Source organism: Prionailurus viverrinus, chromosome C1 (genome assembly GCF_022837055.1).
Source record: "Prionailurus viverrinus isolate Anna chromosome C1, UM_Priviv_1.0, whole genome shotgun sequence".
Taxonomy (NCBI): domain Eukaryota; kingdom Metazoa; phylum Chordata; class Mammalia; order Carnivora; family Felidae; genus Prionailurus; species Prionailurus viverrinus.
The window spans coordinates 128426617-128441243 of NC_062568.1; the positions used below are offsets into that span (position 1 = coordinate 128426617).

Sequence of the window (14627 nt, forward strand, 5' to 3'; positions counted from 1 at the left end):
TCAAAAATAAATAAACGTTAAAAAAAATTTTTTTAAAAAGACTAATTTTAACTGAATGACTTTAATTAATGACTGATTCTAGTGCTTCAGTTATACAAGGAAATCATTCCTGCACCTCGATTCTTACAGAAAAATACTTAGAAAACTATAATACGGACTCACACCTAAGGAATTATCCTGAGTTTTCTAGCTTAAGTATCTGTAAGTGAAAAAAAAATACTTTTCTTTGATCTAGAGTGTCTGTGCCTCATAACCTCATTTCTTCTGTTATTATTTTGAGATGTGGCAGAGAGAGGAGGCATAGCAGGGAGGTAGGAGGGAGGAGTGTGCAGGCATGCGGTGGGAGGACTGTGGTATCTGACATCTCAGGAAAATTAGGTGCAGTTCTCAGCTACATCTCTTCACCTTGTGAGCTGCACCCAGCAGCAAGGTGACCATTTGGTAGGTACCCAGTAAATGAACATTCTTCCAAACAATGGTTTTAAGAGATTGATTGAATGTCTTTAAAGAACCGGGCTTATGGGTGTCTTGGTTTCTGTCTCCTAATGCTAAGGCCATGTACATATTTAACTTCAGCAAGCAATTATTACAACAAGCATCTGGTAGATACACAGCACCAAGCTCTATACTACAGGCACACACAATGCAAAACAGAGGAGACTACTGAGAATCTGGTAAAGAATACACTTCTAAAATAACAGAATTACTTTAGTTGTATCTCATAGGCCAACCCTAGGGAACCTCTGTCTTCTTCAACATCCTATTCTTGGCTATCTTTTTTTTTCTTGTGATTTCTTTCTACTTCTGTATCATTCTTTGAAGCAAAGGTACAAATTCACATTTCCAGCACTATTTTCTTATTCCCCGTGGGACTGGCAACTAAAGTAACTCCTCAGTAGGATTTCTCAAATCCTTTTAACCATTTCAGATGCTTATGGCTTACTTAGAGCATCTTTCTGGGAAATCCATGACCATTCATTTCTCACCAACTTAAAACAATTTAAATGGAAAAAAATTTAATTATATAGAAAAGAATGTTATTCAAAGCACAGCCATCGCAGCACAAAAAGAAAAAAAAATAAAATTTCTGTATGAGATATAATTGATAACATTTTAGAGCTGGACCTAAATCAGCTAGTGTTAATTTCATCTCATTTTATTAATGGATAAATCTGTGATAATTCCAAAAATTTTAAGGGGAAACCAGAAAGGGTTGTTTTCTTATGAGTTAAATCTCTCCACCTTATAGGCTAGGGTTTGACAAATAGTTAATGAGTATGTGATTGAATGAATGAATGAATGAATGAATGAGTGACTTTATAAACATTCTTGCAAATAACAGTAGTAAAGCTATTTAGCAGCATGGCCAGGACTAACAACCAGTTCTCTTTTTTCTTCCTTGGTAACTTCTCAGTTGCAGCTACTTTATTCATTTAGTTAGTTGTCAGGAAAGCAGCAATGTCACCGAAATCACTGACTGACCTTAGTTGTGTTTTTTTTTCATTCTGCTTTTAGACATGCAAACAAAAGAAAAGAATGAAAAGTGTCAAGTGGGATGACATAAGAAAATTGCACTGTAGCCAGATCACACATAAAAAATGACAGAAAAAAGGTAGGCAGAGATGGCTCTGTGATTTTCCTCTCTCACCTGATCTAAGAGATAAAAAAGGTACAAAGTTAGAATGCATTAGCTGTCAAACCAACAATATTCCATTAGAGGCACAGACTTCTCTCACAACACAGCCATTTTATAACCATGGGCTTGACATAGCCCACAACCAGGAGAACAAGAGGTAGAAATGATCAGAAAAAGGATGGGATACAGGAAGGAGGACCATATACTTACTCTTCCAGGAAGTGCTGCTGCGGTCCTATAATGGAGCCTGGCCGACATATTCTGATCCAAGCAATTATTTCCGCGTGTGTAAACCTGTAGTGTTTCATGACGTAACAGGCTATCAACGTCCCTGTTCTCCCAAGACCAGCTGCAAGAAAAGGAAACAGACCAAGAAATACAAAATAGTATAGCATATGAACCCACAAAAACACTGAAATCAAACCGTGCCCAAAACTGCAATGGTTTCCAGTATACTAGTGTTTTAAAGCCAGACGATAAGGTAATGCTTTGTATGTGATGTGGGATTAAAAGATGATTCTAACTCCGGCAATCAAAAAGAATGAAATCTTGCCATTTGCAACTACATGGATGGAACTGGAGGGTATTATGCTAAGTGAAATTAGTCAGAGAAAGACAAAAATCATATGACTTCACTCATATGAGGACTTTAAGAGACAAAACAGATGAACATAAGGGAAGGGAAACAAAAATAATATAAAAACAGGGAGGGGGACAAAACATAAGAGACTCATAAATATGGAGAACAAACAGAGGGTTATGGAGGGATTGTGGGAAGGGGGATGGGCTAAATGGGTAAGGGGCATTAAGGAATCTACTCCAGAAATCATTGTTGCACTATATGCTAACTAATTTGGATGTAAACTTTAAAAAGTAAAAAATAAAATTAAAAAAATAAAAATATAAATAAATTTTTAAAAAGATGATTCTAACTCAAGAAGTCTTCTAAAAATAGATCATATAATTAAAGGAAGCATATATAAGAAAATAGAAAAATCAGAGCAGGGGTCTTGAAAAACTATCAAGTTCAACCCCCGAGGGCCTTCGGGAACGATTGTCATTGTGAATATTGTTAGGCCAATGCTGGTTTGATGATAAGCACTTGCAAAATATCATCTGTCAGGTGTCTCCACCCTCCCCATCCTTGGCCCCAACCCAGGCTGAGGTGAATCTACAGTTAACAGCTTGTCTGTGTGACCCCCTGAGTTACCAGTGTAACTGATTATATTATCACACCCAATTTCTTAACCTATTTAAATGGTTAAGTTGGTTTTTAAATTTATTTTTTTAATTTTTGAGAGAGAGAGAGAGAGAGAGAGAGAGAGCAAGCGGTGGAGAAGCAGAGAGTGGAAGACTGAGTATCTGAAGTGGGCTCCATGCTGCCAGCGCAAAGACCGACGTGGGGCTCAAACTCACTAACTGTGAGATCATGACGTGAGCCGAAGTCAGACACTTAACCGACTGAGCCACCCAGGCACCCAGGTTTTTTTTTATAACTTAATTTAGAATAAGGAATCATAGAAACAAGTTGGAAGACACCATAGATGTCATCAAGCGCCATCAACTACCTAACCCACAAATGGTTAGGTCAACACTACCTCTATCAGATGATCATCCTAACCTCCATTTCACTCCATCAGAGACCAGGATTTCATGATTTCCTCAGCCAGTAGGTATTGATGGAGCATCTACTATTTCCAGGTACTCTGCTAGGAGCTAGGGACATGGTGACAAATAAAAGAGACACAGACCCTGCCCTTGGGAGAGCACACAGTCCACTGAGAAAGAACAAAGAAGCAAAAAGAAGTGCTCGAATTTCATTTCCCCAGGCTCCTGCATTTTCTAACAACTTTTGTTTTGGCTTATTTTCTTTATGTTGAATCCAATCTCTGTTACATAAGATTAACACAGGTAGAAATGAATTTCCATGAAATACTGGTTATTAATGTGAACTCTGATTTCTTCAGAGTGTTTTTAACCATTGCTGTATTTTTTCCTCTCTCCAAAGAAATAAAGGTGATAGGACTTTATTTACATTTTAGCCAATCTTTTTAAAAAAATACACATTGACTCCCTCCTTTTGCAAAAAAAATCAAAAACGTTATCAAGCTAGAGACAGGTTCTCAAAAACAGTAGTGGTTATTCATATACCAGAACAAATGTGGCCCAAAGATATCAACCAATTGACTCATATCAGTATAACAAATGAGTATGGAATTTAGGACTAAAATCCACACACACCCCCACCATGGCCCTGATTCTCATCCCAGAATTCTTTCCACTCAGCTCACATTCTGTCACTCGTTTTACAGGTACTGACTGAGACCAATTGTGTATGAGGCACCGTGATAGATCTGGAAACAGAAATACGAAGACAAGTAGAATGCTTGCCCCTCACAAACTATATAGGGCTGAACCAATGATGCTTACTTACAAGCATTTTCTAAATCTTTCTACATCTGGTTTCTCAGAGTTAGGTTCAGTACTGTAAATTTTTATTTAAGTATCACCCATGAGCAAGGCAGTATGCAGTTATTTTTCCACAACTTAAAATCTGTATCATATGCATTTTTTCCTATAGAAAAATAAAGTGGCTCTGTCTTTGTTTTTAAACATTAAATTCAGCCAGTCAAGTGTTTATTCAAGATGCCCCGGACAGGGTTTTCGGCTCACAAGATACAGGTATAAGCAAGTACAGGATATAATTTTTTACCACAGTGAGTATCAGAGTGGCCATAGAATAGTAAGCGAGAAACAATACCAAAGAAATGAAGTTTGACCTGGAACGGGACTCTCAGAGGAAAGGAGAGGGGACCGCGTGAGCCACTGGCGTCTTCAAAGAATGTGTCATTGCCGACAAGGACTTTAGCAGACACTAAAGAATAGGAAGGTCATAGAATATTTTCAGCAAAGGGTGCGGTGTACGAAAGCCTGGCTGGTCTGGAGAATTGTAAGCGTGTGTCGAGTGCAGAATGAGGTTGGATGGATGAGAAAGGCCAGAATAAAGAGCATCCCTGAGTCAAGAGGAGGGTTCCAGGCTTAGGTGAGGAGGTTCCAAAGACATGAAGGACTGCCGAGCTACTGTTAAGAGACCCCAAAGCCAGGTCCATGGTGCTCTGGGCACTGATTAAGTCACAGCACCTGCATATATGCGTTATTACTCCTCAGATACGTGGAGATGACGCTTTGATGAATGAAATTCAACTTGTTTAAGAAGAATTACAGAACTCGTGATATCAACAGCTAATCAACATCAACTGCTATCATGCAAAAATCTGTATTTTTTCCTTTAACTAATGGAACGGGCAAAATAAAGTTGCCATGTATTTGGGGGGCAAGAAAGTGACATGATAAAAGCAGATGGATCTGGTGGCAGCACACGGGCCATGTTGGAAGGGCCAGAGAGCAGCTGGGGGGATGGGGCAGGAGGCTGAGGGGAGTTGAGTGGGGCACGGATAGGGCAGCGTGGACGTGGCTGGAAGGTGGTGGAAAAAGGAAGAACTGAATGAGAAAGACATTTGGACTAGGTCACAGGGAAAGTCAAAGATGACTGATATTTCTGGCCTGGAAAACTGGTACAAGGTCAATTTCATCTATGAAAAGTCTGTCAGCACAGAGCCTGCTTTGGATCCTCTGTCCCCCTCCCCTTCCTTCCCCTCTCCCACTTGCACTCTCCCCAAAATAAATATTAAAAAAAGAAAAGGAAATGGGAAAGTTGAAGGCTTTGTTTTTAATTTTTTTTACATTTATTTATTTTTGGGAAGCAGAGAAGTGAGCAGGGGGAGGAGCAGAGAGAGAGGGAGACACAGAATCCGAAGCAGGCTCCAGGCTCTGAGCTGTCAGCACAGAGCCTGATGGGGGCTCAAATTCATGAATGCAAGATCATGACCGGAGCCGAAGTAGGGCTTAACCAACTGAGCCACCCAGGCACTCCAGACGGCTTTTATTTTAAATGTTTAAGAATCTTTTCCCCAGAAGGAAGGGTCCTTTTGTCAGCTTTCCCTAGTCAAAAAGTAGAGAATATTTTCTCTAATCTCTCCAGTACTTCGAAATACGCTATGTCTCAGCAGATCTAAGACACCATCAAGTCGTCTAATGGTGTAATATGCACCCTTATTTAAGTCCTACTAAGTAAGAAACAATTACTATAACATGCTACCATTGTTCAGATCCATCCTAGTTCCATAAATGTGAAAGTGTGAAAAAGCTGTCTCTAAATCAGTGTTTCTTTCATTAATGTCTCCTCCAGGAGCCTCTTTAAGACATTTTTTCCTGGGGCGCCTGGGTGGCGCAGTCGGTTAAGCGTCTGACTTCAGCCAGGTCACGATCTCGCGGTCCGGGAGTTCGAGCCCCGCGTCAGGCTCTGGGCTGATGGCTCAGAGCCTGGAGCCTGTTTCTGATTCTGTGTCTCCCTCTCTCTCTGCCCCTCCCCCATTCATGCTCTGTCTCTCTCTGTCCCAAAAATAAATAAACGTTGAAAAAAAAAAATTAAAAAAAAAAAAAAAGACATTTTTTCCTGACTGTCCCCCATGATGAAATTTTACTGCCACAGTATACTGCATATCTCTTTATGTATTGTGTGTACATCTGTGCTTCATACAGAAAAAGAATGATAGGGGTATAGCTCAGTGGTAGAGCATTGACTGCAGAAAAAGAATGTTCCCCCCAAAAAAACAATTCTCCCCCTTGGGGGCAATAATGCCAGGTTGAAAATACACAGCAAAATTGCAAATAAGGGTTGCCTGGCTGGCTCAGTCGATGGAGCATGCAACACTTGAACTCACGGTTGTGAGTTTGAGCCCCACCTTGGGGGTAGAGATTACTTAAAAATGCAAATGAAATTATAATCAAGCTCATGATTATAGATGCTTGACATTCCCTTCCCTTCAAGCCTTCCTTTTTAAATATTATATTTACACTGTTCTGTTAGATGAAGGGTGTGTATGTGTGTGTGTGTGTGTGTGTGTAGCCTGTTTTCATCTGAAGTACCTTTTGCCCCAGACCAAATGCTTTAGAAAAGAGCAAAGTTTAATTATGGTCTCAGTGGGGACTCTCCCTTTAATGTTGGCGTTAAGAATAATTCGCCTTTCTGTTTCTGTCCAGAGCAGATACTCGCTGCCTCTGCAGAGTTGTTAACTCTCGACATCCAATGAGACTATAGGTGGTCATGGGGAAACACAGCGCGGCAGCCTGGGATAGGAACCTTGGCGGGAAGCTCGGTAGGAACCTGCATAGTACGCAGGGCGCAATGACCTTCCAGAGCCCCTCCTTGGAGTCACTGATGCCGGTGTCCGTCTGGAGAGGAGGTGGCCTTTCTGGAGGCAATGCTACCTCTGACCGCTCCCCTCCCCATGCAAGGGTCTCATTCTCTCAGTCAGGCTCCTAGTCACACACACTCACAACCAAAAAAGGTGATGCAGAAAATTTTCAAATTTCTCTGAAACTAAAGTTGCTTCCCCGTTTTGAAAAGAGTCTATAATTTAGGTCTATAAAAAGAATGTACTTAGCACTCAATAGTTAGGAGCTCTTACCACAATTCAACAGAATAGGAACATTTCACTAAGTTTCTATAAAAACTTTAACAAATTTCTTAGAGCATTCATAATTAAAGGGCTCCCTGACACAGCAAGACAAGATGTTGAAAAGTATTCTATTTATACCCAGTTAAATGCTGATTCCCTTACAGTGGCGGGCACTTTCTGAAATCCTATAGAATATCAACAATCACATATCAGAACATCACAGTGTTCCCATTTTTTAAATTATTGTTTGTGCTAGAAATTTTCAGAAATTCATAGTCATCCCTTTTAACAACCAGAAGGTAAACTATAGATACTCAATCATCGGTAAGATTTCACACATTCCCAGCAAATTAATTTCTAGTTTGATTCTATATACAGCACTTTACGTTTAGGCAGGACGTATTCATTCTCTCTCCAGCAGCTATGAAAGTTCATGTGACATAGGATAAGATCCTCTCTCCCTCCTCCTTGTACTTCAATTAAAATGCTCAGTGCTGCTTCAATTCCCAGAAAATTAAACTGACTTAATTAGGGCAGATGTCAAAATAATTAACAGGCCTATAGTAGATAAGTATGCTATTAAAAGCAATACAGCTGTAATTAAACCGAAGGTGTAATCTTTATAAAAGAATCCTACATGTGTGTACAAGTGGAAGCAAATGAAATAACATTATCCAAAAGATGTCACCACATGTAAATGTGACCTTCCCATACAAGAACTCAGCTCGATGCTAACAGTTCTGATTTTAAATAAAAGTATAAAAACCTCTCCAGTATAAAATACACAGACACACTGTATTTTTTTTAATGTTAACATTCACACATCTAGGATATAATACAGACAATATCTGTAATCAGAATGCTGAACACAAGAAGTTTCATTTTTATAATTTCAGTTAGGTGACAAATGCTATCAAGAGAGATGCTGATACCCAAAAAAATGAAAACACTAATTCAAAAAGATATATGCACCCCTATTTATTGCAGCATTATTTGCAATAGCCAAGATATGGAAGCAACGTAAGTGTCCATTGATAGGTGAATGGATAAACAAGATGTGATTGATATACACACACATGCACGCGTGCACACACACACACCCACACACACACACTCTCACACACACTGGAATATTACTCAGCCATAAAAAAAAGAATGAGCTTTTTTGCCATTTGCAACAATATGGAGGGACCTAGAGGGTATTATGCTAAGTGAAATAAGTCAGACAGAAAGACAACACACAATTTCACTTAGATGTGGAATCTAGAAAACAAAAACAAACAACAAAAGTAGAAATAGAACCATAAATACAGAGAACAAACTGGTAGTTGCCAGTGTGGATGGAGGTAAGGGACAGCCAAAATGGGTGAAGGGGAGTGGGAGACACAGGCCTCTAGTTAAGGAATGAATAAGTCACAGGGATGAAAGGACAGCATAGGGAATACAGTCAATGGTATCGTAACAGTGCTGTGTGGTGACAGATGGTGGCTACACTTGCGGTGAGCACAGCATTTAGACTCGTCCAATCACTAGGCTGTACACCTGAAACTAATGTAACACTGTGAAACACTATACTTCAATTAAAAAAAAAAAGATACTGAGTTTTAATGAAGCAACTGTATTCAATTAACAAAAAAAAGATACTGAGTTTTAATGAAGCAACTATACTTCAATTAAAAAAAAAGATACTGAGTTTTAATGAAGCAACTATACTTCAATTAAACAAAAAGATACTGAGTTTTAATGACAGCTTTGCATTTCTTCTCCCATGAATTTGTCAATCTAAGCATGACACACAGATCAGCTCTATGAGTTGGTAATCATAAAATTAACTGACTAGGAAATAAGGCCAAATTAATCTGAGGAAAAATACTGATTTTTATGACACAAAAATACATTTTAAAAAAGGGCATAGGAGTATCTCCTAAATGTTGGTAGCTGCTGTAAGCCCATCAGCTCTGGAGTTCCACTGCTACTTGAAATGCGAGAAACGCAGGCTTCTTCTTGTGCCTGGGCGATCTTTACCAACATGAGCTGGAAAGGCAAAGTTGGAGGGCCCACGGCCCACACCCAGGGCAAACCAGCTCTCCACCACTGCGACCTGATCACAACTGAAAGCAGTCTGCAGGGAGCCAACGCGACACCCTTCTAACGGAGCCCCCCACACCATCCGAGAGACAGGACGTCCTGCCGGTCAGGGCCCCCCATCCTAAGAAACGGTTAGAGGCTGGGTGGAGGCTCTGTTGACGTGGATGAAGCCTGAAACAGGGAACCCTCATGCAAACCGGGGCCACGTGCAGCTCATTTCCATCTCTCTGGGTCCCCGGCGAAACGCAGCTCCCCGTCGCCGCTCACATGTCAGCCAAGTACCTCCACCTACTCGAATCTTAAACATAGAAACAAAGGCCTACAAAATGGTATTTCAATTTCTGTCAGCACCGGAGCCATGCTTGTCTGAATAAGTCAGTTAGAGCAGCACTAGGTACTTGAAAAGAACAGTACAATCAATCCCCAACACCTACTAGACAATTAGCATAAAACTCCACAGAAACCAGTTATCAGACTTAAAATCGTGACAGCAGCGCCACCCAGTGGCACTAGGAAATGCTGCATGTAAGGAACTAGACTCCATCCCAGGGTGGCCAGAGAGGTCTCTAGTGGCTCAAATCAAAGACCCCAGTAAAATACCTCACACCATGCTGGAAAATCTAAAATGGAATTTGAGGGGCACCTGGGTGGCTCAATCGGTTAAGCGTCTGACTTGGGCTCAGGTCATGATCTCACAGTTCGTGGGTTCAAGTCCCACGTCAGGCTCTGTGCTGACAGCTCAGAACCTAGAGCCTGCTTGGGATTCTGTGTCTCTGTCTCTCTCTGCCCCTCCCCTACTCACCCTCTCTCTCTCTCTCTCTCTCTCTCTCTCTCTCTCTCTCTCTTTCTCTCTCTCTCAAAAATAAACAAACATTAAAAAAAATTAATAAATAAATAAAATGGAAATTGATCCTCCTCAGAGTCTAACAACCAGGCTTAGAGAAAATGTTATTTCATGTTTTCTGAGTAGCCAACACAAGGGCACCAGATAAGATGCAGAATGTATGTTCTGTAACATATTTGAAACATACTAAAAAAAAAGGATTCAATATTTACCAAAAATTCAAATTTAACTGGGCATCCTGTATTTTTATTTGCTGACTCTGGAAACCTCAGGGCTCCTATAATCTGAAGGACTCCTGCCCCAAAGTACCCACCCCTAGAGAGCAGAGATTCATTTATATAATCAAGTCTTTCAGTTCACTCAAAGAGGCAGGAACACATCTGCAGCAAGTAAGAGCTGGCTTACCCCAGGATGGTGCCATCCACTAGCAATGGGCAGGGAAGACACTCTGGTCCATTAGGCAAAAGACTAGCTAGAGAAGGGGGAAGTAGAGGGCAAAGTGGGGGTCCAGACGGCTGGGTCATAAAATGGGAGCATGAAATGTCAGATGGGTGGAGGACGGTAGAAAGGAGAGAGGCAGTTCTGGAAGAAAGAGGAAAAAAAAAAGCTAACAAATAAATAAATAGATAGATAAATAAATAAACTAACTAACTAACTAACTAACTAACAACTCTTGCCTCTTGACAACTGTAATTATCTAAGCTGTTCCTGCCAGTGCATAGACCGTGCTACTGTGATTTCCCTCATAGTGGGGCCTGGTGTCAGTGAGCAGGGCTTGGTAAGGGAAGGCCAGAAAAAGTGCCTCCACCGATTATCCACATCCAGGCAAACCTTTCCTTAGGAAGGAATTATTTAAATGGGTTTGTGTTCCAGTTTTCTCAAACAAAATAAACTCGTGTTCTTTTCCCTAAGACTCTAACTGGTTTTGTTTCGCACGATTTGCTGTTTTTGCCTCATCCCCTTGCAGAACCACAGTGACCACCAAGGCCTCACGCACCTTTGCAGTGAACCGCAATCGCCCCATCCGTGTTCTCGCAGATGTTCAGGAACCTTCGCACGATGTTGTCACTGGGCGTGCTGCCGTCTATGAAGAAGAGGTCATAGTGCTCGAAGCCGGCATCTGTGAAGCGCTTTGCCTCGTAAATCTTTTTGTTCAGCCTCACGACTGCAGTCACGTTATGCTTTTTGAAATAAGGAAAGTAGGCTTCAGGGGCGTGCAGAGGATAGCCTGAAGAGAAAACGGAGCTGTAAGCACAAGGCAGGTGTTCCACCTTACACACCCAGAAGCACAAAAGCCCTTCACAATAAAGTTCATGATTCTCAACAGAGCCTAGGAAGAAAGTGCATTTCCCAAGAGGTCGAAGCACATTCCTAAGGCAGCAGCAGTCTGAATAACTGGAAAAAAAAAAACAAAACAAACAAACAAAAAAAACACCACAGGAGAGGAAAAACCTTTTCTGAGTATTGGAAATAGCTCATGAAAAGTCAAACCTCCACCCATAGGATTCAAATCCTGGCAGCATACGTCTCCCAAACTGAAACAAGGAGCTTCTGGATGCCCTGGAATGTGCTCAGTAGGCCTGGAAAGATTCTTTGTGCTGTTTCTTCCACTTGACAAATACTTTTCAATTACAGTTAAACCCCTTTTGCCAGGGGATTAGTTTCCATCCATAGTGCAATCCGTGCCACAAAAGAGATTAATAATTATTAAGCACCTATCATGTGTAAGTAACCATCGCATATGACTTCTTTAAATTCTCAAAACAGCCTGTTAAGGTAAGAATAGTTCATCCCATTTAAGAGACTGAGAAATGAAAACAGTTTAATGATTTTTTGTAGACATTTTCTCTTTTGAAAGGTGGGGGTACAGGTAGTGAGCCTCTAAACCCCCTTTTGTTTCGAATGGGTCCAGCATCGTGTGAGTATTCCCAGGAGCTACAGACCTAGACTTGGCCAATCAACAGAGGTGACCCCTGGTGGCTTTGGCCACTGCAGCCCTTGCCCCCAGCCCCAGCTACTAACAGGGGACTCATTTCTCAGCACCCTGATTACCGCATCTGGAACTTCTTCAGGGTTCAAGGACTCACAGCATACCAGGTGAGACAATCTACTTAGAACTCATTCAGGGTGGTGAGCCCCACACAAATGGGCAGCAGCAGCCTGCACAGTGAACCAGCAATGGCTGCCCTATAACCTTGGCTACATTTCTTGTTGCCTCAGACTCTGCCTGTGCTGGTCGTTTCCTATATTCTCTCAGCTGCGAGCCAACCCTCCCATGCTGGGGCCGGGGTCTGCGGATGGCATTTGCAGCTAGCTTCCTGTCAGTTCAAAAAACAGGAGGCATGAAGCACAACCAGAGTGACTGGAGGCCAGAGGAAGGAGAAGGGACTTCCCTGTGGGGGCCAGCAAGGCTTTGGCAGCAGAACACAGGAGCGGCCAGAGCTCCCAGCACCAGGCTGCAGCCCAGCCCCTACGTATCTGCTCCTCAGCCCCCAATTGCAAACACCAGCTGGGCAGCATTCTCTTCCCAGCTCCCGATACCAGCCTGGCTGCCCTCCCAAGACCCTGGCTGCCAGTGACCTCACTTTCTCCCTTTTTAAAGGCAGTAGCTGTTTCCTCCATAACATTCTGGTTTCTTCAGTGTGGTCCTTTTCCTGTTTAGCCTTCTCTGTAACGAATCCCTTGAATGAAACTTACTCCATTTAAAATGGTGTGGTTTCCATTTCCCTGCCTGGACCCTGCTGAGACATGATCTCCCTTGGATCCTATTCATTTTCTAGGCCTCACTCTCCAGCCTTCCCTTGGAGGCTGTGAGATCCCCAGCGTAATCCCACGCAATGCCTTTTTGGTTTAATTTACCAGAGATGGGTTCTGTTGCCTGTAACCAAGCCCTAACTGGTCTACCTGGCCAAGGTCACACAGTGGATGGAGGCAGAACTGGAAGGCAGGTCAAACTAATCCACAGCCCAGATACGTCATGTTTACAGGCCATGCTTTTTCCGAGCAAACAGGTAATACAGGGCTTATTTTCCATCTTCGGTGTAGAAGCAGTAACTTGCACACACACACATTTAGAGAGAATGGGTGCTTTTCTACTTGGAAAAAACAAATCTGTTTTTCTACCAGGCTCAACTTATTTTCCAGCAACAGATTCACAGCCTAAAGGAGAAAAGAACTGTGGTCGGTAGAAGGAAACAAGAGCTTTCCTACCATGGAAGAACGGGAAGAAGAGGACGCCTTCCCTTGGTGTGGTAGGCTGATGAGCACTTCTGACCCTGGGTTCCTAGCATACCTGGTACCTCCGTGATGGCACCTGTTACCTGATGTGCTATGGCTGGTTTAGTGTCAATCCCCTCACCTCCTCTGCCAAGACTGGAAGAATATTTCTTTTCACCTATTAATTTCCATCAGGAGTAAATGGCATTATAGATAATATACCTAAACCAACTATTAAGAGAAACTATGTGTCCATTTGGATGAAAAAAAAAAAAACCAAAACACTGGACGGTTATCCAAATATGGCAATAGGATACAGAAATAATAATGATAATGATAATAATCATAACTAACATTTACTAAGCACTTACTCTGTGCCAGGCACTAAACTTAAGTGCTTCAGATAGGTCATCTCCTTAAACCTTGCGATTAGCCAATTACTGCTGCCTAGAAAAGTGAACGAGCTCACATACACAGCTGGTAAGAGACAGAGGCAGTATCTGAACCCTGGCAGTCAGAATCCAGGGCCTGTGCTGGGGCCGATTTCAAGTAAGATCCAACCTGATTCTATCTGTTAGGTCTCCAAATAAAGGAATATTACATGAACATTAGAGGCTGCACTTCCTAGAGCTGGTGAGCATGTTTCTTTAAAATCCCTCAAACTCTTTCAAGTCAGCTGTAACCAATGACAATGACAATATCCTACAACCTCTGAATAACTGTGGGTATTATCACTGCATTTGGGACTGATTTTAGCAACGTGCAGAACGGAGCATTCATCAGCCCCGTCCTCTATTTGGCCGCTAGATGGCGCCCTGGCATAAATAAAGCACAGGCAGAGCCCTAGAGCAGAGTGAAATCTGAATTTCAGAGCAGAGAGATTTAAAATTCATCTCTTCCCAGCCCGTCATTTAAAGCTGAGAAACTGAAGAACAGCAAAGGACTAGTCCACACAGGCATTATTAAGAGTAAAAACCTCAAAATGGGCAGGCAAATGTAGGACGCGATAAAATATGTTTATTAGGCTAATTAATGAGAAAAATGTAATCAGAATATCTGCTATCTAATAAGCACCTATTATGTGCCTGACGCTGTGCCAGACACTTCATATAATATCTCTAATCTTCACTACATGCCTGCACTGTGCATCCTATTCCCCCTCGCCCCCCCCCCTCCTCCCCCCATGTGGTATACAAGGGAACTGAAGCTCGGAGAAGTTGACGGGGTCTGGGAAGTTCACACAGCCAGTAAGGGGCAGTCAGGCTCCATGGCCCAACTGTGCATACCTGCTTCTGTCATGAAAGGATCAGGCTGAATCGGC

The 14627-nt window shown here is 42.0% G+C and overlaps 1 protein-coding gene across 6 annotated transcripts in view; it reads right to left on the reverse strand.

Moving 5' to 3' along the window:
- Window positions 1-14627, reverse strand: part of CDC14A (cell division cycle 14A) — a 207130-nt gene that overhangs the window by 75573 nt on the left and 116930 nt on the right. For all 6 annotated transcript variants that reach the window (XM_047870590.1, XM_047870592.1, XM_047870589.1 and 3 more), the window contains 2 exons: window positions 11088-11318; window positions 1847-1985 (listed from right to left, as the gene is read on the reverse strand). In XM_047870590.1, the coding sequence (XP_047726546.1) occupies window positions 1847-1985; window positions 11088-11318 (370 nt within the window). The remainder of the gene's footprint in view (window positions 1-1846; window positions 1986-11087; window positions 11319-14627) is intronic.